The 25,979-nt window shown below is 38.5% G+C and overlaps 1 protein-coding gene, 1 long non-coding RNA gene and 1 pseudogene across 2 annotated transcripts; 2 read left to right on the plus strand and 1 right to left on the minus strand.

The window, feature by feature from the left end:
• Positions 1-2,284: 2,284 nt before the first annotated feature.
• LOC138895481 (uncharacterized) lies at positions 2,285-3,076 on the minus strand. The gene is made up of 2 exons (XM_070180170.1): positions 2,976-3,076; positions 2,285-2,777 (listed from the first exon to the last, which is right to left on the minus strand). The coding sequence occupies exons 1-2, from the start codon at positions 3,074-3,076 to the stop codon at positions 2,285-2,287; spliced, it is 594 nt and encodes a 197-aa protein (XP_070036271.1).
• A 529-nt stretch (positions 3,077-3,605) lies between these two features.
• LOC117275701 (uncharacterized) lies at positions 3,606-5,330 on the plus strand. The gene is made up of 3 exons (XR_004505902.2): positions 3,606-3,787; positions 4,041-4,148; positions 4,737-5,330. It is a non-coding gene; the product is annotated as an uncharacterized lncRNA (long non-coding RNA).
• A 1,314-nt stretch (positions 5,331-6,644) lies between these two features.
• Positions 6,645-25,232, plus strand: LOC104091930 (bidirectional sugar transporter SWEET2-like; annotated as a pseudogene).
• Positions 25,233-25,979: the final 747 nt, after the last annotated feature.

Genomic DNA, 25,979 nt, shown 5'->3' on the forward strand with positions numbered 1-25,979 from the left:
TCTCTAATTATTACTATTTAGTTTAATTCCTTAGCTGTCAACTTAGATAATAATTACCCACTGTTGTTTGAAAGTCTAATTTTGCTATTTCATGTTCTCTTCTTGAGTATTTACCTTAGCATCGATCTAAACTCCTTGTGGAATTTGACCCCGACTCGCGTTGGATTTTATAATTGCAATGACTATTCCATACTCGTTATTTGGGTGTGAATTAGACTTGATCATAGCTTTCACCCAGTGTGGGTCCTATGAAGTTTCTGAGAAGGTCTTTGGTTCTGTGATTGATGTGAATGCTGCTAAGTAAAGTTGATAGTATGGCTTCAACTTAGCATAGCTGAGATAATTTTGTATGGAAAATGGAATGTGAGAATCAAGTGTTGTTGTAGCTGTGATATAATCACCCATCCATGCAAGGTTTTTCATGCCTCTATCTGATCTCCTCAGAGGTTCCATAGCTGGAATGGCAGGTTGTGCTGAAGAAGGCAATATGGCCTCTTGAGGTACTTGGGATACACTATCTAGCATGTTCTCATATGCATTGTCCTACACATTTGAAATGGTTGGTTGTTCAGCTATTAGAACATCCTCAGGGTGAGAAGGTGGTTCATCTATTCCTTCTGCAACAGGAGCATCCACACCAAAAAGTATATCACCAGGAATTTCTGGTTCTAGGAACATATGGCATTGTGATTGCTTCTTGTTTTTGAAAGGAAAGACTGTTTCCCTGAAAAAAATATCGCTATTCACAAAACACTTATGGTTAGTTAGATCAAATAACATATAGCATTTGATCACTTCTGAATATCCCATCAGAACAGATGTTATTGTCCTTGTATCAAACTTTTCATGGTTGTTCATCTTCATTGCATAACAAAGACAACCAAATGTCCTTAAGTGTTGTAAGTTGGCTTTGTGTTTATGAAACAATTAATAGGGGCTCTTACCATTCAAGACTACTGATGGCAATCTGTTAATGATGTAGACTGCAGTGAGAACACAGTGCCCCCAATACCTCAAAGAAATTCCACCTTGAAATCTTAAAGCTCTTGCTACTTCCAATATGTGACTATGCTTCCTCTCAGCTATTCCATTCTGGTGAGGAGTATAGACACAAGTTCTCTGATGCACAATTTCATGATTCTATAAAAGATCACTGCATTTATTGTTTAAGAAGTCTCCTCTATTGTGAGACCTGATTGCCTTGATTGTTCAATCAAACTGATTTTGTATCAACTTAATGAAGCTTCTTAGAACAACTACCACATCACTTTTTAGCTTTAATAAGTATAGCCAAGTCATTCTAGAATGATCATCTACTATAGTAAGAAAGAGTTTATTACCATCAAAGGTTTGTACAATGTGAGGGGCCCATACATCAATATATAACAAGCTAAAAGTTTCATTAGTTTTGCTAGTACTGTTAAGGAATGGTAATCTAGTATGCCTGGCTAAAGGACATACAACCCATTTTTCCAACCGACTTCTATAGTAATTTTGAGAAAAATAAAAATTTTGACTTAATGACTTTATTGAAGCATGGCCTAATCTATTATGCCAAAGTTCAATATCCTGTTTATCCTTTCTTACAATAAAGCTAATCATCTCAGTTGTACTGTCTTTAGCATAGGCTTGAGTAAGCAGATAAATCAATCCCCCTCACATTCCCACTGCAAAGATCCAGGAACACACAAAATTCAGGAAAGAACAAGGCTGAGCATCTTAATTCTCTTGTGAGCTTTGACACTCATAGCAAATTGTACTTAAAATCTGGGATGTATAACACATTATTCACTACTTCTTTATTTGTCAATTTACAAGATCATGTATGGGTTATATGTGTGAAAGATCCATTAGGTAGATTAACCTTTTTTTTCTTTTGGATCATCTAATTTTACTGTGTTTTCCAACAGGCTCAAATTCGAAGTCATGTGATTTGTCGCTCCAGTATCTATAATCCAGTCTTTGTTGTCAGATTCTACCAAAACAGTAGTAATAGCATCATTACATGATTGATTGAATTGATTAAACTGCCAGCTATATTCTCCTTACCAAGCAACTTCAAAATTTGATCATACTGTTCTGGTGTGAAGTAGGGTCCTCTGGTTCCTTCAGAATTCACAATCATTTTTGTTGTATTGGCGTAACTGCTACCATGTACATCATGTTTCCTGTTATCATTCATAACAACATTGTTAGCTGTATTTTCTCCGTATCCCTTCTTAGGTTTGAAATCAGTGGGATATCCAATTATTTTATAATATTCAGCCTGAGTATGTCCCTTCATCTAGCAGAAATCACATTGAAGATTGTAGTTCCTTTTGACTTGCTGCATATTTCTTCCTTTAGTGATCATCAATGCATTCATCTCAACATTATCCATTATTCCCAAGGTGTTCATCATGCTCCGCTGACATTCTCTTTCAGTTAACATAGAGTAGGCTTTGTTCACATTTGGTATATGAATCATCATTAAGATTTGACTATGAGCATACTCATTGGATTCATTCAATCCTATCAGAAATTGCAACAACTTTTGCCTCTTCATGAATTCAACATAATCATGAGATCTAGGGAAATCATATGGAGATGGAGTTAGGGCATCAAACTCATCCCACAGCTGACGCAATTTTGAAAAATAGGTAGCAATACTGCTCGCTCCCTGAGTCACGATCGCGATTTGTTTTTGCATCTGAAAAATGCGAGATCTATCGATTTTATCGAATCTCTCTTTCAAATCACTCCAATATGCACTAGAACTCGATGAATACACTATTCCACTAAATAATTGACTCGATACACAGTTAATTATCCATGACAATATAATCGCATTGCATCTCTCTCAAAGATCAGTCAAATTCGAACCAAACTTCTCATTTTTGCATGTCCTGTCGATGAACCATAGTTTATTACGACCTAGGATTGCAATACTCATCGCACGGCTCCACACTGAGTAGTTCTCCGATCCTGTCAGTTACAGAGAGATCAACACAGTCCCCAAATTATCGGTAGAATTTAGGAAAAGAGGATGATTATTGCTCAATTTCTCTGGTACTTCATTATCTACCTCTGTCGCCATGTTTCTCACAAATCTCGTGTGTAATCAAGCTTCAATTGAAGAATTCATCCATATTAATGGACGTTAGGGCTCTGATACCATGTGAAGAAGAGCAATTCTTAGCTCATGGCTCACAATCTCTGTGATCCCTAAACACACGCTGAACAAGAGGCGATAGTCTCAGAGAAAGAAAATGAAACACTGAGTTGTGCACTGATTTTTGAAAAATTGACTAGCTGATTATCTCTGTATCTGTACATGGTTTTATACAAGTGCTACAGTCAAAATAACTAACCGAAGTTTTTAAACACTTCCTAATTACGGTTAAAACTAACTAGCTAACGTTGTTAATACTTCTAGCTACAGTTTATAGCATCTTAGTCACTTAACAATCCCACTCTCAATACATTATGGGACATGTGAACCCATGGACTTTTCGCAAAATTAAATGTTTTATGTACATATTCTTTAAAATTGATATAATATTAACTGTTGGCACACATGCTTCAAAAAGGTTGAATGGTGCACCTGGTTGAAGGTTGAGTTATTTACCAAGGGGAATAGGGATCAATTCCCATCAAATATAATTTTTTTCTCCTTTTTTTTTAGTAGTGCAATCCATGTATTAGAAATCCTAGATCCACCTCTGGATCTAATCACAGAAGCACTTCCAAGAAAACAAAACAGATGCTATTTGCACAAGAAAAAAAAGCGTATGCTATTTATATTATGGTAGCGGTTTCTTCTCTTTCTCTATTAATCTTTTTGTTTGAATTTTATATTGTCTCCCTCAGAATATGCCTACAATTTTCATGGTACTCAGGATATGCTTCATTTTCTTCATAGAATTGAGTGATTTACATTCCTTGAAAAAAGATCAGAAAACGAAAATGCTTCTGCAATGTAATTTTGTGTTCATTAAAATAAGTTTGCATGTTCTTGAGTATTGACACTACAATCACATTCACTTTTCCATTTTATATAGATTTTCAGGATTTATGATTTTGATAAGAGTGCAACCATGAGTCTGAAGGTGAAGAAGATCTCTTGCGGATTCTCTCTATATTCTCATTCATCCATTAGCTTTCCGTTGGTATGAAAGTTTATATAGTTAGAATCGAGTTTTTCCTTTTTGTGTTATATGTTTAATTACACACATTCTCTCAAGCGAGTGAAAAAAGATTCAGGTATAGCAAATGGTGTTGCTGGCATGTTGGTGTCTCTTTTCACGACATGTCTTTGTTCCAATTGACATAGTATGCCCTTTATGTCCTCATTCTCTTTTTGTAATAGTGATATAATAGTGGACACGTGAAATTAGAATCAGACATAATTTATAAAATTTTACTTATAGCTAGATTAAATCATAAGATGTTTTCTTAAACTATGGTCGCTCTTTATTCTTTTTTGGTCATTTACTCAAATTTGCATAATTGCATGGGAATACTAACTATATTTGGATGAATTGAGCATAGCAAAATGACTTAGAAAATTCAAATAAGTTACTCCATGTTTTAGAGGTTTATGTTCTTTTCTTTTTTTATTGTTGTTGCATGCTTTCCACTTCAGCCGGTCACATTTTTGTAGATGAGTTTTTGCAAGTCTAGAAATTAATTTCCATTCAAAAGTTTAGTTCATGAGACAGATGCATATAACTCTTATTTTCTCTTTTGTTTTTCAGGACGAGGATGAAGTAAGAAGCTACTATGTCAATTATCAACTTCTATGAGATAAGAATATTGAAAGAAGCAACTAATTTTGTCAAACTGATGCAATCAAGTTTGACAAAGCAATTATTTAGCTGATTCCCACTTCGGGCGAGAATAGAAGCAGAGGCAAAGCAATTTCTTGATCAATTATTTAGCTGATTAAGATTATGGTATTTAAGCCTTATAATTAAGATTAAGATTGCTGCATATATATCAAAATCACTAAACTTGTATATATATTAAAATCCCTAAACTTGTATTTCAGAAACACTATTTTTTTAATCCTCCCTTTCCTTTGATTCCCCTTTGATCCCCTTTGTTGGAGCTATTGCTTCTTTGGTGACTCGAACCCACGATCCTCAGGTTGTATGTGGGGTGGTGTTGACTATCTGAGCAGCTCCCTCTTGTACATCATGTAAAGAGTTCAAAACACCACATGTGTTCCGTTTTAGGGATTAGTGATGATCAACAACCAACAATAATGATTTTTATTTTTACAATTTGAATAAAATAAATTCATGAATTGATGTCATAGAGAATTATGGAGTTAATCGAGTAAATATACCTATTTGTACACATATACACAAAATTGTTATCTCTTATACCTCAATCAAATTTATGATAATTGCATATCTTAAATTTGCTATCTTCTTTTATGTCCGCGCGAAGCGCGGACAAATTGACTAGTATAACAATAGGAACAAGGGAGATAAGCACCTAACTTTCAGAATTATAACTTTCCGAGAAATTCCAAAGAAGCTAGCAATTACTGCAATGGGATTTTGATTTTCAGTAATGCAAGGATAAGAGTAGAATCAAGAGATATGTTCTCAAAACCAAAACAAAAACTCGCCAAGCAATGCTAGATTTAGAAATTATATCCAAAAATAAATTTTCTATTAATTTTTGATTGATAAAGAAAGGTATTACTAAATCAACAACCCAGCAAACTACAATCAATTTTCTTTCCACAATTTAAGTAAACAAACACAAATTTTCATATCGAGAAAGATTAAAAGCAATTTACATGTCTGTATACGGTCAAAACCGAGTTTGCCCTTCTTATGACTAATCGAGATTGGGACATGATGGTCCAAGGTTCATTATTGTAATATCGAGCCATGATGCGAAGTTAGATTGTCGAGCTCGAGCCCCAGAGACCGATCAAGATCAAGATCGAGTCAAGATCGAGATCGAGACCAAGAGACCGATCAATACCGAGACCGGCCAAGATCGAGATCGAGTCAAGATCGAGGTCGAGACCCAAAGACCGGCCAAGATTAAGATCGAGCTAAGAAACAAAAAAGTCGTTATAGCCATAACTGTGGAGAGAATCTCGGCGGAAATCACAGCTTGAATCAAGAAAAAGCTAATTAATTAATCTATCATGAAATCCCTACTATATATTTTTAATTATATCCAAAATAGGATTCTCCCACTATATGAAGAGTTGTCATCATTTGTAACAGGTATTCATTCACACATTCACTCTGGATATATAGCAAAGAGAGCAAATACTATCCCTTTTTGGGTTTTTGATATTTAGTCATATTGTTTCTTCTACCAATCGTTCTTTACTTAATTTGGAGGTGATAAAACTTGAAGGCCTAGGCCAACTAGTTCATTTGGTTTGTGTTCATTTCTTTTATAACTAATTTCGATATTCATTTACATATCTTTTCCGATTTTTTATCAATTTATATCACGTATCCTTAGAACTACGTATAAATTCAACTCCACCCGTTGTTTGGGTAAACAGTTTGGCACCCACCGTGGGGCTAAGGATAATAGTGGTTATTTAGTACGAATCTCTGTAAAACGCACTATTTTACACTTGATCTTGGAAGTATCTTTGATTTCAGGTTAAAAACTCTCAATTAATGGCCCTACTTATCGACAATGAAGTTGGCCTTCAAGATGAGAATAACAACCTGACGCCCGAGGAGGAAAGGCCACTCGTTGACCCCGTTGGAACTCGGGTCGTAGATCCAATTGACGTTAATTCACATATGGACATTGAGGCGAACCAATATTCCGACACCGAAAATAGCATTCATGGTGGAACTCGATCTGCAGTTCGAAATACCCAAAATGTTGGAGAAGACGGGATCAACCTGCGTATGATTTTTGAAATATTGCAAGCTCAACAGGTAGCGATAGCTCAGTTGCAGAGCCAAACTCAGGCACCAAGCAGGCCCGAGTCCAGTTCACCCCAAGAAGTCACCCACAGAATGGGGCCAGCTGTAGTAAGGTCAAATGAACAAGAATCGAGGACTAACCCCAAAATTATAAAGATGCTCGAGGAACTGACAAAACGGATGGAGTCAGGAGAAAAGAGGATTGAAACAAACGACAAAAAAGTAGAAACTTATAACTCCGGGGTTGATCAGATCCCCGGGGCACCACTAGTATTGAAGGGTTTGAATTCCAAAAAGTTCGTACAAAAGCCCTTCCCCCGAGTGCAGCTCCCAAATCGATCCCCAAGAAGTTCCGCATGCCCGAAATTCCTAAATATAATGGAACAACCGACCCCAACAAACATGTCACCAATTACACATGTGCCATTAAAGGGAACGATCTAGAGGACGACAAGATTGAATCCGTATTATTAAAGAAATTCGAGGAAACCCTGTCAAAGGGAGCAATGATATGGTATCATACTTTACCGCCTAACTCTATCGATTCTTTTGCCATGCTTGCAGATTCTTTTGTAAAAGCACACGCCGGAGGCATAAAGGTCAAGACCAGGAAGTCGGACCTTTTTAAGGTAAGGCAAAAAGATAACGAGATGCTAAGAGAGTTCGTATCTCATTTCCAAATGGAACGAATGGATCTACCACCGGTCACGGACGATTGGGCCGTTCAAGCTTTCACCCAAGGACTAAACGAATGAAGCTCAATGGCTTCACGATAGTTGAAGCAGAACTTGATTGAGTACTTGCCTCTTACCTGGGCCAATGTACACAATCGATATCAATCGAAGATTAGAGTCGAAGAAGACCAGTTGGGTTCTGGTTCATTGTTAAAAGGGACATTGACCGAGAACCGAGGTCGAACAGGGACTGATACCGACCATATAATGGGGATCGTAGGGGTAGAGAACCAGGACGTAACTCTGTACAAGCAAAAGGAGAAGTGATCGAGGCTAAGGGTCTCGAGGGATGATAAACAAGAATTGTTTCGACAGGCATACCGGGCCTAAGGAAGCACCGCGGTTATCAGAGTATAACTTCAACATTGATGCATCCGCCATCATGTCGGCTATAGGACGTATCAAAGATACTAAATGGCCTCGACCTCTGCAATTTGATCCAGCCCAGAGAAATCCCAGTTAAATGTGCAAGTATCACGGCACCTATGGCCACGGAATGGAAGATTGCAGGCAGTTTAGAGAGGAGGTAGCCCAGTTATTCAATGAAGGGCACCTTCGAGAGTTTTTAAGTGACCGGGCCAAGAGCCATTTCAAAAAAAGAGAGTTCAATAGACAAAACTAAAAAGAATAGCCACAACACATTATCCACATGATCATCGGAGGGATTGATGTCCCCTAGGAACCAGTGCTTAAATGCACTAAGATGTTGATTATAAGAGAGAAGCGATCTCGAACTCAGGATTACATACCTAAAGGAACCTTGTCCTTTAATAACAAAGACGCAGAAGGAGTCATGTAGCCCCATAACGATGCACTGGCAACATCTGTACTTATGAATAAAACTCAAGTTAAGCGTGTGTTAATTGATCCAGGTAGTTCGGCCAACATCATTCGATCGAGGGTCGTAGAGCAACTCGGTCTACAGGACCAGGTCGTGCCCGCAACCCTGGTACTAAATGGATTCAATATGGCATGTGAAAGTACTAAGGGCGAGATAATTCTGCCAGTAAACGTGGTCGGGACCACCCAAGAAATGAAGTTCCACGTGATCAAGGGTGACATGAGGTATAACGCCCTGTTCGGGAGGCCGTGGATCCACAACATGAGAGCAGTACCCTCGACCCTTCACTAGGTTCTAAAATTCCCAACACCAGAGGGAATCAAAACAATCTACAAGGAGCAACCAGACGCAAAGGAAATGTTTGCCGTCGATGAAGTGATTCCGATATCGTCACTCTCATCGGTAAAGGGATCAAATTCGAAGGAAAAACGGGATACCAATTAGCAATCACAAGAGTCAGCCTCGACCCAACTGGAGAAGCAGAAGACTGACGAAGATGATGATTATGGGATCCCTCGATCATTCGTGGTCCCCGATGATTCCAATGCTACCAAATCAACAGTCGAAGAACTAGAGGAAATCACACTAATCGAACATCTACCTGAGCGAAAGGTATACCTGGGCACGGGGTTAAATCCTGAGCTCGGGAAAAAGCTTATTCAATTTCTTATAGATAACACGGACTGTTTCGCTTGGTCCCATCTTGACATGACAGGAATCCCACCGGAAATCACCACTCATAGACTAAGCTTGGATCCGAAATTCAATCTGGTGCAGCAAAAAAGAAGGCCCCAGTACGAAGTCAAACATGCCTTCATCAAGGACGAGGTAATCAAACTTTTCAAAATAGGATCCATTCGACAAGTAAAGTACCTCGAATGGTTAGCGAACGTGGTGGTAGTCCCTAAGAAGGGAAACAAACTTAGAATATGTATAGATTTTAAAGACCTAAATAAAGCATGCCCCAAAGACTCTTTCCCTTTGCCTAATATCGATCGTACGATCGATGCCATGGCCGGCCACGAGACTCTCAGTTTTCTTGATGCCTACTCCGGGTACAACCAGATACAGATGAACCCGGAAGATCAGGAAAAGACCTCGTTTATCACTAAGTATGGAACTTACTGTTATAACGTAATGCCATTCGGTCTAAAAAATGCTGGTGCAACTTATCAACGCCTAGTAAACCGAATGTTCGAAGAACAAATAGGAAAATCAATGGAAGTTTATATTGATGACATGTTAGTTAAGTCCTTGCAAGTAGAGGACCATTTAAAGCATTTACAGGAAACTTTCGATATACTGAGGGAGTACAATATGAAGCTCAACCCCGAAAAGTGTGTATTTGGGGTTGGCTCGGGCAAGTTTTTTGGTTTCATGGTATCCATCGGGGAATCGAGATCAACCCCGATAAAATCAAAGCTATCGAGGATATCACGGTAGTGGATAATGTAAAGGTCGTGCAGAGGCTATGGGACGAATAGCCGCCCTAGGACAATTCATTTTGAGATCCTCATATAGGAGCCACCGATTTTTCTCACTACTTAAGTAGAAGAGAAACTTTGCGTGGACTCCAAAATGCCAGCAGGCCTTGGAGGAACTAAAGCGGTATTTATCGAGCCCGCCGCTACTTCATACCCCGAAAGTGGACGAACAACTTTACCTATACTTAGCTGTCTCGGAGATAGCAGTAATTAGAGTCCTGGTTCGAGAAGAACAAGGTACACAATTCCCTATTTATTATGTCAGTCGGACCTTACGCGAGGCCGAAACTAGATATCCATACTTAAAAAAATTAGCGCTTTCTTTAATAAGCGCCTCTAGGAAACTAAAGTCATATTTCCAATGTCATCTGATATATGTTGTAATAATTTATGCTCTTCGAAATATTTTACACAAACCCAAGATTTCGGGTTGATTGGCCAAATGGGCCATAGAAATCAGTGGGTACGATATTGAGTATCGACCCCGAACCGTCATCAAATCTCAAATCTTGGCGGACTTCGTGGCTGACTTTATGCCGGCCTTTGTACCCGAGATTGAAAAAGAACTACCGATAAAATAGGGTACATCTTCGGGACTTTGGACCCTCTTTACGGACGGTGCTTCGAACGCGAAGGGGTCCAGACTAGGCATCGCACTAAAATCACCCACAGGTAATGTAGTTAGATAGTCTATCAGAACTACAAAATTGACTAACAATGAGGCTGAGTATGAGGCCATTATTGCAGGTCCCGAACTAGCTAGAAGCTTGGGAGCGGAAGTCGTAGAGGCTAAGTGTGATTCCCTCCTCGTGGTAAACCAAGTTAACAGGACTTTTGAAGTCCGAGAAGATCGAATGCAAAGGTACTTGGATAAACTATAGGTTACTCTACATAGATTTAAGGGATGAACCTTGCAACATGTACCCCGAGAACAGAACAACGAGGCCGACGCTCTTGCAAACTTAGGTTCATCAGTCGAAGACGGCGAACTCAACTCGGGGACTGTCATACAACTCATGAGATCGGTAATCGAAGAAGGTCACGCCGAGATTATCTCCACAAGTTTAACCTGGTATTGGAGAAACAAATACATAGAGTACTTAAAGAATAGGAAGCTTCCATCATATCCAAAGGAGTCGAGAGCTCTGCGCACAAAGACAACACGGTTCACCTTGTCTGAAGACGGAACGCTGTTTAGAAGGATGTTAGATAGACCATTGGCAATATGTTTGGGACCGGGAGATACCGACTACATCCTACGGGAAATTCACGAGAGCACTTATGGAAATCATTCCGGTGCCGATTCGCTAGTCCACAAAGTAATCAGAGTAGGGTATTATTGGGCCGATATGGTCAAGGATTCAAGGGAGTTCTTTCGAAAATGCGACAAATGCCAAAGGCATGCTCCCATGATTCATCAACCCGGGGAACTACTCCACTCGGTCCTATCCCCATGACCCTTCATGAAATGGGGAATGGACATCGTTGGGCCCCTCCCATCGGCCCCAGGTAAGGATCAATTTATTTTATTTATGACTGGTTATTTCTCTAAATGAGCTGAAGCACAGGCTTTTGAGAAAGTCAAAGAAAAGAAAGTCATAGACTTCATTTGGGACCACATCATATGTCGATTCGGGATGCCATCCGAGATTGTATGTGATAATGAAAAATAATTCATCGGCAATAAAGTAACTAAATTTCTCGAGGATCACAAGATCAAAAGGATCCTATCAACACCTTATCATCCCAGCGGGAACGGACAAGCCGAATCGACCAACAAAACCATCATCCAAAATCCTAAGAAGAGATTGACCGACGCCAAAGGAAAATGGAGAGAAATATTACCCGAGGTCCTATGGGCATACCGCACAACATCGAAATCCAGTACCGGAGCAATACCATTATCGTTGGTTTACGGCGTCGAAGCTCTGATCTCGGTCGAGATCGAAGAGCCTAGCATCAGGTTTCGATATGCAACAGAGGAGTCGAATAGCAAAACCATGAACACGAGCCTAGAATTGTTGGACGAAACATGAGAATCTACTCTCGTACGATTGGTCGCCCAAAATCAGCGGATCGGAAGGTACTACAATCGAAGAACCAATCTTCGATATTTTAACATCGGGGAATTGGTGCTAAGAAAAGTCACCCTCAACACTCAAAATCTGAATGAAGGAAAATTGGGTCCGAACTGGGAAGGACAGTATCAGGTTCTCGAAATCATCGGAAAAGGATCCTACAAGCTCGGCATGATAAACAACAAACAACTACAAAGCAATTGGAACGTGTCGCACCTAAAGCGATACTACTGCTAAGGTACGAACCCTTCCATTTTTATTTATATTTCAAAACTAACCCTTGCAGGTGTTCGGCCAGAAGCAGCGATGGATTCTTCAATACGAAGCCTTTAGGTCTGAAAGCACGCGTTGTAGTCTTTTTTCCTTAGACCGGTTTTGTCCCAAATAGGTTTTCCGGCGAGGTTTTTAATGAGGCAACCATTGATCTTGCTAACTTAGAACAATTCAAAAGTATCAGAGACCTCTATACAATCAACCTCGAATACTGGAGGGCATTACCCTCGAATATCAAGTTTGATGCGAGAAAGTTACGTCATGGCAGCAGGGTCTCCATAGGAAATATTTGTAAGGGCCAAACAGTCAAACGAACCATGCCCGCATAGTTTGCTCGAGCCCTGGCACAAAACATGTACGCATGTATAATGATTTATAAAGAGATGTATTTCTTCTTTACCGATATCTCGTACCTTAGAAAAACTTTTCTACTTCATATTCTCGATCTATTATGTAAACAGGCCTAAGGGCCAACCATGACCGGAGTTCGGATGATTACCCCAAATAATCACGGACTACCGTCCGAAAAATCAACGAGGTCGAATTATATAAACTCTGAAGATCATAAGACCTCTTAGGCAACCCTCGATTTTATAGGCTACAGCCACCCCACTCGGGGATTGACACTTCGGGCAAGCTCGAAGTAAAATGGGAAAATAAGCCCAAGAGGCAAATCCCGAACTAAAGAGGGATTTTTTATAGGCCACAGCCACCCCACTCGGGGACTGACACTTCGGGCAAGCTCGAAGTAAAATGAAAAATTAAGCACAAGAGGCAAATCCCGAACTAAAGAGGCTACGGTCGAATTAACACGGATTGGCGACGTCCGAATTTTGTAACAAAACAGGCCTTCGAATCTTTCATAAACAGGTTAAAAAGGCTACCCTCGGCAAAATCATAAATGGCTTCGATAATATCAAAGGCTCAAAAACTCTAATGAGTACAAAATTGTTCGAGCTCTCGAACAATTCCTTATTTCATGCCAAGGTATTACAAGTTTCACAAATACAAATGATAAGAAATTCTTTCAAGCCGAAAAGAGGACAAAGCCATAAACAATCTTTTTTACAAAATCCTAAGGGTTGTTTTCTATCTTGTGTTCGAGAGACCGTCCTCGCTCAAATAAAAAACCTAAGGGTTACTTTACTTCGAGTTCGAGCAAGCACTCACTCGACCATAAAAGCCTAAGGGCTGTTTTTTTGCTTTGGGTTCGAAAGATCATCCTCGCTCAACTAAAAATCCTAAGAGTTACCTTACTTCGAGTTCGAGCAAGCACTCACTCAATCGTAAGACCTAAGGGCTACACTAGTTCGGTTTCAATCAAATTACCCGAACCCTCGAACACAATTTTATGCTAAGGAATTTTTGACCTTTGTAAAGTACAGAAAAGCAAAGGAAAAACACAAAAACCAAAAAGGCAAGAAAAACCTTATGTTTATATTCAAAGGTTTTTTACAAGAAGCCAAATCGGCCCAGAATAAATACAAAAGAAAAACAAAGAACTTAATGTCCTAACTGGTTTGGTCTTCATCGGGGGCCACGTCCTCGGGATTTTCCCCGTCTTCAGATTCGCTCGAGCTATCGAAGTCCTCCTCAGGGAAGTCCACCTTCGAGCCCTGGCTTCCTCAGCCTTGGCATTTTTAATTTTGGCCTCAATATCGAAGCCCTGAGCACTGACCTCCTCGAGAGCTTCCCTCCGAGCCTGCTATTTAGCATGTTCGACCATGCTCTTGGATTTGGCCTGGTTGACCTCAACATCGATCCTGAACTGGGCCACTTTAGCATTAACTCTTTTATTAGCCTCGGTCACCTCGGATCTGGCCACTTCAAGTTCATTAGCCAAGCTTGCTTTATCGGAAGTGGCCAAATCTAACCGATGTTGAAGCTCCTTAATCCTTTCGATCTGCACTGAGGCATTTTCTTATGCAGCCCGAAGCTGGGCCTCGGCTAACTCCAATTGATCTTGAACGGATTCCTTTTTCGAGGTGAGGATATCCATATTCTTTTTGAATTTTTCCTCCTCGACCATTAGCTCATCTACCTGCGAATTGAGTCGTCCGATCTGTTCAAGCCTTTGCCGAACCTGCAGAATCGGATTGTTAGTGGATATCTCCAATTTATCTTCACTATTGTGGAGAATTTGGAATACTTGCTCAGCCATCTCCTCGTGCTCTTCCCAAGCCGCTGCCAAATCTGCTCGAAGTTTCTCACTAAGAAGTTTGTAGGAGTCACTCTTTTCAATGAGGTTCCGAACCTCTGCCTCATGCTCCTCTCGGATTCGGAGAAAGGCCTTGTGATGCAACACCGAAGCTTACAAACATGGGGAAAATGTTAGAATTATCTACAACTCTAAGTGTAAAAGAAGCATCAGAGATGCCATCGAAGTTACCCGATTCAGAGCATGTTGGGCCTCATTGAATAGGCAGGCGGGTCCTACCGTATTTATCACGGTTTGATCCTCTTCGGTCACCAAGGACCAAAGGTAACTAGCAATCCCCATGGGGGGAGAGAAAACTCGGGCATCCTCTGGGACGGAGAGTACTATTTTCCGCCTACGGTCGGGATCAACACTCTAGGCCGGGAATCAGTCCACCAATTTTGGACCCGATAAAGATTCGACACCTGACCATGATGTTTTCTTCGGTACCGGTAATCCATTGAACCCGGTAATATCCTCCGATGCAGCGGACTCGAGCCCATCCAAAAAATCGTGGATATCGGTCGACTCCTGAATGCCCTCGTAAGATCGACCTTCCAACATGCTGGCCTCGCGGATCATAGCATCCGAAAACTGAGGGGACCCAGTAATATCAACTATCCCGAGCTCATCCCTCGAAATATCTTCTGCTGCTCAAGAAGTCCTGCCCTCGGTCTCTATTTCAACCATCTCAGCTCGAGACAGAATAATCTCGATTTTTACTTTTTCAGGAATTATGGTCAAAGCTCCCTTATCTACCTCTGCCGATTCGGAGGATTGTTGTATCACAAAATTTTCCCGTACACACGCTAATTCCTCTTCTCCTTCTTCGGGCCCGTCCCTTAATCGGCAGATCGAGTCCAAAGGCATGACACCGAAGCCCCCCTTGGGCTTGCGAGTTCTCTTTGCCGGTTTTTTGTTTTCCGAGACCGGGGAACGCGGTACATCTTTTATCTTCTTCTCTTTAACCCAGGGACCTCTTCATCACCAGATGGGGGCCTCATGAAAATATCCTTCCCAAGTCCTACAAAGGAAAAAAGGTGGGTAAACAAGTGAAGAAGATCGAACGACAAACAAACTAAGAAAGGGACTTACCATGACTACGGGCCTCTCATCGACCCTTTGATAGTTCCATCAAAGCGCGCTCGGAGTACGGTCTCTGCAGCACCAGATCTTCAACCCATTGTTTAAGGTCCAGAATCGGTTCTGGCATTCGAGCCATAGCTATAACAGGAAAGAAAAAGTGGATCAAGAACATGAAATGCAGTCATAAATAAAAACGCTCGAAGGGAAATAAGTACTCACGGTTCATATTCCATTTCTCATGAAACGGCATGTCATCGGCATGGATCAGGTCCGAGGTTTTGACTCGAACAAATCAGCCTATCCAACCTCGATCACGAGTCTCGTCTATACTTGAGAATGGCGCCTTGGTGGCTCGATGAGCAAGCTTGATTAACCCTCTTCGATAGAGTCAGGGATTATAAAGATGCATAAGGTGATCGAGGGTGAAAGAACACCCCTCAATTTTGCTTGAGAAGAATCGGAGGAGAATCACTATTCTCCAAAAAAGAGGGGTGGATCTGGACAAGGGTCACGTGATACCTTTTGCAAAAGGCGATGATGACGGGATCTAACGGGCCCAACGTGAAAGGATAAGTATAAATGCTTAAGAACCCTTCCACGTGGGTAGTAATTTATTCCTTAGGCGATGGGACTACCACGTGCTTATCGCCCTAGTTGCATTCCTGTTTTACTTTGTCGAGAATTTTCTCGGTGATTGAACATTGGTACCTCGAGATCGGCTAACATCGGCATGGTACCGAAGAAGGTTTTTCAACCTTAAAAATTGATGACAGTTGAGCACCCTACCGGAACAAACTCCTCGGGGTGGGGCTCCGCCGCATCCTCGCCGCCGGCAGGTCGTGATGAAGAAGCAGCCTCTTTTTGTGGCACCATTTTGAAGGTTTTCCTCATTGATGAATAAAGAAAAAGAGAATTAGGGTTGTATACGATGTAAAGTGTACGAAACAGAGGGATTTTCTGAAAATGATGCAAGAATAGAGAAGAAGATTTTGAGTGAAAAGTTTGGATGAGGATGAGAGTTTGAATATTTATAGCCTGGTAATGACGGTTCAGAATCAGTAGTGGCCGACCAATGACTGACAGACATTTAATGCCTTGGTAACTAGACCGACGGGACATTTTATAACATACGTCATAATCGGGCTCGTCGCTGACATCATCATCCACCAAGTCAAAGTTCGGAAATTGATATCGTTTCTTATCATCTTCTTTCCGAGAAACGAGGGGACTATCTGTATAAGGTCAAAACTGAGTTTGCCCTTCTTATGACTAATCTAGATTGGGACATGATGATCCAAGGTTCATCATTGTAATATCGAGCCATGATGCGAAGTTAGGTTGTCGAGCTCGAGCCCTAGAAACCGATCAAGATCGAGACCGATCAAGATCGAGTCAAGATCGAGCTCGAGACCAAGAGACCGATCAATACCGAAACCCGCCAAGATCGAGATCGAGTCAAGATCGAGCTCGAGACCCAGAGATCGGCCAAGAGTAAGATCGATCCAAGAAACAGAAAAGTCATTATAGCCGCAATTGGGGAGAGAATCTTGGCGGAAATCACAGCTTGAATCAAGGAAAAGTAAATTAATTAATCTATTATGGAATCCCCACTATGTATTTTTAATTAGAACCAAAATAGGATTCCCCCACTATATGAAGAGTTGTTATCATATGTAATAGCCATTCATTCACATATTCACTCTAGGATTTATAGCAAAGAGAGCAAATACTATCCTTTTTTGGGTTTTTGATATTTAGTCATTTTATTTCTTCTACCAATCGTTCTTCACTCAATTTGGAGGTGATAAAACTTGAAGGCTTAGGCCAACTAGTTCATTTGATTTGTATTCATTTCTTTTATAACTAATTTCGATATTCATTTACATATCTTTCCCGAGTTGTATCAATTTATATCACATATCCTTAGACTACGTATAAATTCAACTCCACCCATTTTTCGGGTAAACAGTATCACCAGATGGGGGCCTCATGGCAACATGCTTCCCAAGTCCTACAAAGGAAAATATTAGGGTAAGCAAGTGAAGAAGATCGAACGACAAACAAACTAAGAAAGGGACTTACCATGACTACGGGCCTCTCATCGACCCTTTGATAGTTCCACCCAAGCGCGCTCGGAGTACGGACTCTGCAGCACCAGACCTTCAACCCATTGTTTAAGGTCCGCAATCGGTTTCGGCATCCGAGCCACAGCTATAACATGAAAGAAAAGGTGGATCAAGAAAATGAAAGGCAGTCACAAATTAAAACACTCGAATGGAAATAAGTACTCACGGTTCATATTCCATCTCTCAGGAAACGGCATGTCATCGGCAGGGATCATGTCTGAGGTTTTGACTCGAACAAATCGGCCCATCCAACCTCGATCACGAGTCTCGTCTATACTCGAAAATGGCGCCTTGGTGGATCGGCGAGCAAGCTTGATTAACCCTCCTCGATAGAGCCGGGGACTATAAAGGCGCATAAGGTGATCGAGGGTGAAATAACACCCCTCGATTTTTTTTTAGAAGAATCGTAGGAGAATCACTATTCTCCAAAAAGAATGGTGCATCTGGCCAAGGGTCACGTCATACCTTTTACAAAAGGCGACGATGATGGGATCTAATGAGCCCAACATGAAAGGATAAGTATAAACGTTTAAGAATCTTTTCACATGGGTAGTTATTGATTCCTCAGTCGATGGGACTACCACGTACTTATCGCCCCAGTTGCATTCCTGTTTTACTTTGTCGAGAATTTTCTCGGTGATTGAACACGGGTACCTCAAGATCGGCTCACATCGGCCTAGTACCGAAGAAGGTTTTTCAACCTTAAAATCGATGACAGTTGAGTACCCTACCGAAACAAACTCCTCGGGGTGGTGCTCCGCCGCATCCTCGCCGCCGGCAGGTCGTGATGAAGAAGCGGCCTCTTTTTACGGCACCGTTTTGGAGGTTTTCGCCATTGATGAATAAAGGATAAGAGAATTAGGGTTGTATGTGATGTAAAATGTACGAAGCAGAGGAGTTTTCTGAAAAAGATGCAAGAATAGAGAAGAAGCTTTTGAGTGAAAAGTTTGGATGAGGATGAGAGTTTGAATATTTATAGTCTGGTAATGACGGTTCAGAACCGGTAGTGGCCGACCAATGACTGACAGATATTTAATACCTTGGTAACTGGACCGACGGGACGTTTTGTAACATACATCATAATCGGCCTCGTCGTTGACATCATCATCCACCAAGTTGAAATTCGGAAATTCATATCGTTTCTCGTCATCTTCTTTTCGAGAAACGAGGGGACTATCTATATACGGTCAAAACCGAGTCTGCTCTTCTTATGACTAATCGAGATTGGGACATGATGGTTCAAGGTTCATCATTATAATATCGAGCCATGATGCGAAGTTAGGTTGTCGAGTTCGAGCCCCAGAGACCGATCAAGATCGAGATCGAGTCAAGATCGAGCTCGAGACCAAAAGACCGATCAATATCGAGACCGGCCAAGATCGAGATCGAGCTTGAGACCCAAAAACTGGCCAAGATTAAGATCGAGCCAAGAAACAAAAAAGGCGTTATAGCCGTAATTGGGGAGAGAATCTCGGCGAAAATCACGGCTTGAATCGAGGAAAAGCTAATTAATTAATCTATCATGGAATTTCCACTATGTATTTTTAATTATATTCAAAATAGGATTCCCCCACTATATGAAGAGTTGTTATCATTTGTAACAGGCATTCATTCGCACATTCACTTTGGGATATATAGCAAAGAGAGCAAATACTATCCTTTTTTTGGGTTTTTGATATTTAGTCATATTGTTTCTTATACCAATCGTTCTTCACTCAATTTGGAGGTGATAAAACTTGAAGGCTTAGGCCAACTAGTTCATTTGGTTTGTATTCAGTCTTTTATAACTAATTTCGATATTTATTTACATATCTTCCCCGATTTGTATCAATTTATTTCACGTATCCTTAGAACTACGTATAAATTTAACTTCACCCGTTTTTCGGGTAAACAATGTCCATCATATTTTATTTCACTTCAGCGTCACTACTCATCCATACTTTTCTTTCTACAAACTATAAGAGCCAAATCTTTACATACTTATCCTACCCTCTTTAACGGGTTTATCTTTAGATGATCATTTTCATCAGATTTTTTCAAATCTTATTATAAAATCACTTTCATTTTTCTTCTCTCTTTCTCCATATACCATTTGTAGTTTATCCCAGTAGGCCAATAAAGAGCACTAAAAAGGGAAAAAATACATCGAAGAAACAGCAAGACTAAGTATTTTATGAGGTTAATTACAAAAGAGAAATAGAATACAATAGAAACGATAAAGAAATACAAAATAAATTTTATTAATATTAATTCAGTGGTCAAAAAGTAGAGAGTATGACCAATTAATCTTCGTTACCTAGCAGTGTACCTGAAGAAGAACCAGAACTTGGAGCAGAGCAACAACTTGATACAATAAATAATAAATTAAATTTATTATAAACTGACAATTGGGACAATGTTACACCAAAAATAATGTAAATCAATTACTCCATTCGTTTCAATTTATGTGAACCTATTTGATTGGGCATGAAATTTAAGAAAAAATAGAAGACTTTTGAACTTGTGGTGTAAAATGAGACACATAGAGTTTGTGTGACTATAAAATGATAAATCGTTGCATAAAGACAAATTATTTCCAAATATGAAAAAGGATCATTCTTTTTCGCACGAACTAAAAAAAATAAATGCACATAAATTGAAACGAATGGAGTAATTGGTAATAATATCTTATTAATTTTTCATGAATGACAATAAGATAAGAATGAAGATTATACCAAAGTTATAGACCCACAATCATAATTAATGAATAATTGAACACATATTCAAGTTCTACTAATCCGACAAGTGATAGACTTGAGTAGCGGTGTAAAAATAGTTAAAAGAAAATACTTAATCACTCATATTATCTACTAAAAAATAGGTTGGATAATGAATTTTTTAAAAACGGGTCAAATATGGATAAAACTCATATTATCCATTTAGAAAATGAATAACTAATGGGTTTAACTTTTACATTTGTAAAGCCTTAAATTGGGGGTTCCTCAAATTTGGGAGAATAGAAATTTTATCAAAAGTGATCATAGTCAAGAAGCTATGGATAATATAGTTACACATATTAAACATACGACCCACCGATTAATTTTTTTTTATCCGTATTAAATATGAGTCGGATCGAATAATTTATCCATTTTTTTATTATCCATTTTCGACTCGTCCCATATCCGACTGACCCGTCCATTTGCCACCGTAGACTTTAGTGTGAAAAGGAAATAAAGGAGCGATCTGCCAATTATCACAAGCGTTGCCCATTAAAAGACATGTCACAATCTGGTCCCTCTAGCCTTGAAAATGACAATAGGACCTAAAAATGACCAATCTTTCCCTTAAATTTCATTTCCCTCTATTAGATTACTGAAAAGGCCAAAAATCTGCCTTTGTAACCCTTAGCATAAAATGGCATTAAAGAATGTCATCGGTCGAGCTTATTCAAGACATAATGAGATTAATGATCGAGGTATCGATATGAGTCGTGGTCGAGACATCAATAAAGATCGCGGTCAAGATGTCAATAAGGGTCGAGGTCGAGATCGACTACTAGTGATAAGACTTGTAACGGCTAATTTGTCAGAACATGGTATTAAAAGGGGAATATTCTAATGAATATTCCTAATGTTTGTACTATTAGAGTTTCCTAAGATAAAGGCCTCATATATATAGAAAGAAGAGACAATGATAAGGGCATGTAATATTATTGCTGATAAGAACACTTCTAAGAAGAAAACTCTCTCTCTGGCACAAATACAAAGATTATCTTTTTACAAAGATTCTTGTTCATATTATTCCCTACTTTTCCATCAGATCCTATGATTGTTCATACGAATCTTGGATCTATCCGTCATACACCGTTGTCAGGCAGAATATTCGTTATATCCATTCGTTATTGGGTGAATCATTCTCTTTATTTACATAAAGGCCATTTATAGACATTTATTGCTAGATATATCTCACTTAATGTTCTTGTTGTAAGAGTATTTTACATTTATTGTCATCAACCATATACGAAATCCGTCTCATCTATTATGCCTCCTTGTGCTTAATATCTTGAGTTATTATCATTAACTAGATTTAGCCCTTCATCATATAAATTTAATAGTTTAACCGAAAATTATATTTTTTGGTCAAACAATTACCTCTAATCCACTATAATTGTACAGACATTATTTATTTATGGGTGCTTAAAGGAAAGAAAAACCTAGACAATAGTATAAAAGAAAAACGTGCAGACGTCAATGAATAACACTAATTTCTCTTATATCTCTCCCTAAGCTAGCGTTTGGCCATAGATTCTCAAATTTGTTTTGAAAAATTAGGGTGAAGTTTGGTTTGAAGATGAAAATGTGTTTAGACATCAGTTTTCAAAAATATATTTTCCAAATTTATTTTGGAAAAACATGAAACATGACTTATACCCACAAGTTTTAAAAACTATCACAAATACTCAACAGTACCATTATCAATAACATTCATTATATATATTGTCGCAAACCATAGTCCTGAACATAAATAAATTTGATATAAAATTATTATTTTTATAATGAACTACATGATACACTATCAAATGACCAAGAAGACGAAGCAACATTGTTACAAAATAATAAATGGTGGACTCTTTTATAAAATACAAAAGTTTGGGGTAATTTTTAAAAAATATAATAGTGATATTTTGGCCCAGAACTAGCTATTGAGCTGATTTTGAGATTTAAAATTTTGCCAAAATGTAGGCAAAATCTATGGCCAAATATGTGTTTGTCAAATTAAACCCAAATTTATTTTGACAAAATTTATGATCAAACGGGTACTAAGTAGGAACCACAAATGTCCTCCTTCACGGGAATGAATGTCGTTATATCGTACATGTACCACCGAGGTACAAAAATGGATGATATTTTTTTAACTTTTAATTAAAGATCTTCATTTGTATTCTGAAAATAAAAATATTTCAGGTAAGAAGTGCATTTACCTCAGTAAAAAATTTCAGATATTAAATAATTAAATGATAAGTAAAAAAATATCATATGTGTAATTTTCTACTAGCTATAATGTATGGTTAGTGGGTGCGTGCAATTAATTGACCTGCAAGAGCCATTCATAGCCAAGATTTTTTTTAGTTTAAAACTTATGTACGAATAAAATATTTATAATAATTAGTAACTTGATATAAATAATAGGAGTAGTAATTAATTAGTTATAATAAATTAAACAACACTAATAGTGTAAACGTTTTTACGCTATTAATCCCTAATTACATTTTCCCTGTTCATCTTTTTCATGTAAAGAGACTTTTATATTTACTGTTTGCAAATAATTTTAAGATTGTTTTAGTCAGTTTAATGAAAATATCTAAGCTCTACAGTACCGCGTTACAGAAAAACAAGCTGAGGTACTAAACGTGGAAGTATATAGTCTTCTTTGACAAGATTTTCCGTTTGCTATGGTGTAGCAACAGTACGGTAAAGACAGTGAGTTGGTCTGAAATGCTGTCCTAGAGCAATTTTATAAGTTCAAGTTGAGCTAAAACTTTTTTTTTTAAAAAAAGATTAAACGCTTAATGAAGTGTTTTTCATGTTACGAGCAGTTTTTGCTCAAACGCATTAGAGTTCTATGCAGTCCCTTAAAATGAAATAATACCTTTATTTCTTTAGCTCACTGGTTTGTTGCAAAAAATTCCCTTTTTCTCTAAAGGAGGCTAACAAAGTTATTCTTGAGCTTTACAGTGACTGGGGAGAAAGGATTAACAATCTTGGTTGCTTGTTTCAGGGAATATATTTGTTTTTGGATTGTTTCTGTCTCCAATGTGAGTTTTAAGCTTTGCATCCTTCGATTTGCTTTACGACACTTCTACAATGTAGAAAACAACGTTTACCACGTAGCCATTATTCTTTTATGTTTATTTTCAGACCTACATTCAGGAGAGTAATCAGAAATCAATCAACCGAACAGTTCTCAGGGTTCCCATACTATAGTAACATATATGGGCTATTGAACTACTTGATCTGTGCCTGGTATGGCACACCTCTCATATCTGCTGACAATTTGTTGGTTACAACGGTCAATTCTTTTCAACTTACATATATTAATTGTACTTTTTGTGATGTCTATAGAGAAAGAGAAAAAGGTTAAGAATCCTCTTTTGTATTTTGATTGAAAGCAGTTTTCAATTTTAATTTATATGGCGATTGGTGTTGTTTGTAGTTTAGGATGCTGGAATGGATACTCACAGTCTTTGGCCTATTTGCAATTATTGTAATTGGAAGCTTGCTTATACTTGACCTTCAACTCCGACGCATCATCATTGGCTCCCTGAGTTGTGCTTCCCTAGCTCATATCAATGTTTGCTTCCCCACTGTTTATTATTGTATGTATTATCGTCGACGTTCAGATTCTCTCTATGAATATTAATATCAAGTTCTTATCCTCTTTTGTTTCTTTCCACTGATTCATTGACTAACTCGTCTTCCAGAATCTGGTGATCAGGACCAGGAGCGTCGAATTCATGCCACTTTACCTGTCCCTCTCTACCTTCCTAATGAGTGCCTCTTTCTTTTTGTATGGAACTTTCAGTTTCGATCCTTTTATATATGGAGTAGGAACACTTCTAGGAGTTACGTTGTACAATTGTTTTTATTTGCATATTACAGAAATTCTTCAAGAGGAGACTTTACTGAAGGCTTTATAGTGTCTTATTAGTGAACTTCTCAGAAAAAAAATAAAAAGAAAATAGTGTCTTATCCGTGAAAGAACACCTTGGGGGAAAGGTAAATGCTCGATACCTTTAGCGTCTGTTTCATCCAAAGAATCTAATGCTAATAATCTCTAAATGTGCATTCTGTTAAATAAGGAGTATAGTTTCTGATTTGTATGTTTCCCTTTATTCTGTCCTAGGTGAGAATAGCGCGCACTAGATCGCGTGGAGAATGATGGAAATGCCAAGCTCAAGGTGATGGCAGTTTCCTAGTCATTGAACGCCTTAAACTGTATGTAATATGGCCATTATTTTGTCAAATGGAGTCCATCTCACGTAAGTATAAGTATCTTTATAAAGTGTAGACTTGGGACCCAAAAATATTGCATTATGTGTTGGACATCATTTGCACAAGTTGTATCTCTTCTTTTACACCTAAGAGGTCAAGACATTTTTGCCTATAAAAGGGAAGGCCATTAGTTCATTTTATATACACCAACAAGACTTGAGTCTTCATTTCTTGTTTCTTCCTTTCTTCCTTTATTAAGAGTGTTTTGTATAAGAGTTAAGTGTTGGGAAGCACTTGTGTGAACCCTTTCTTTGAAGTTATCTTGTGAGGTTATTCTCTTAGGGTATTTGGGATTAATTAGAGTGTTTACTCTAATTTTGTACTCTCTTTTGTACTCTTATTGTTATAGTAAATTGCTCCTCTCCGCTTGTGGACGTAGGTCACTTTGACCGAACCACGTTAAATTTGTGTCTTCTTTATCTACTTTAATTGTCGTTGTTATCAACTTCCATTGTCTTTGTTATTGTCATTATACCGTTGTTTGGCTATATTCTGCACTATTCGGGTTCCCGATCCTAACACTATACCTGGTTCCGGAATAGTACAGTATCTGTTTCTGCATATATTGTTTTCTGCATATATTCTGCAAAGTTGAAATAGGAGAACTTTGTGGATCCGCTATGCATGTTTTTATATTGTTCCTGTTTTCCTTTTTTAAACCCATTCTAGTGATATGGATGGAATGAACTCAGAATTACTTCAGAAACAAAGTAATTGAAGGTAGCACATATAATTGTGATTAAATTTGGCACATTCCTTGTTCTACATTAGAAATAATGCTAAAGAACCTGGTATCAGTTAGTAAGTGTAAATTTCACAAATGTTCGTATAACTATGACTTTTTTTACCAAAGTCGTATAACTATGTTTTTCCATGCAAAAATCATAAAACTTCTACTAACTCACACAAAAATCATAATGTACAAAAAATATAACTTTTTAGTAGTATTTTCTTATTCCATGGTTTTTTATTTTTTATTTTCAGTCTAGTAAATAATAATTCAATTAAAATAGGAATGACTCAACCCGACCTAACCCACCCGAACCAATAGTCATATATATAAATTAAAATAATACTAAAAGTGAATCCTTCAAAATACTATACTTCTATCTTTTATTTTTCTTTTCAAGATATTCATCTTTGTTTTAAGTTCTCTCTAATTATACATTTTATTTCTTCTTCTTCTTCTTCTTCTTTTAGTGAGAGTCTCATGCATTTCAAACTAAG

The sequence above is a fragment of the Nicotiana tomentosiformis genome, chromosome 7, assembly GCF_000390325.3.
Source record: "Nicotiana tomentosiformis chromosome 7, ASM39032v3, whole genome shotgun sequence".
NCBI classification, from domain to species: Eukaryota; Viridiplantae; Streptophyta; class Magnoliopsida; order Solanales; family Solanaceae; genus Nicotiana; species Nicotiana tomentosiformis.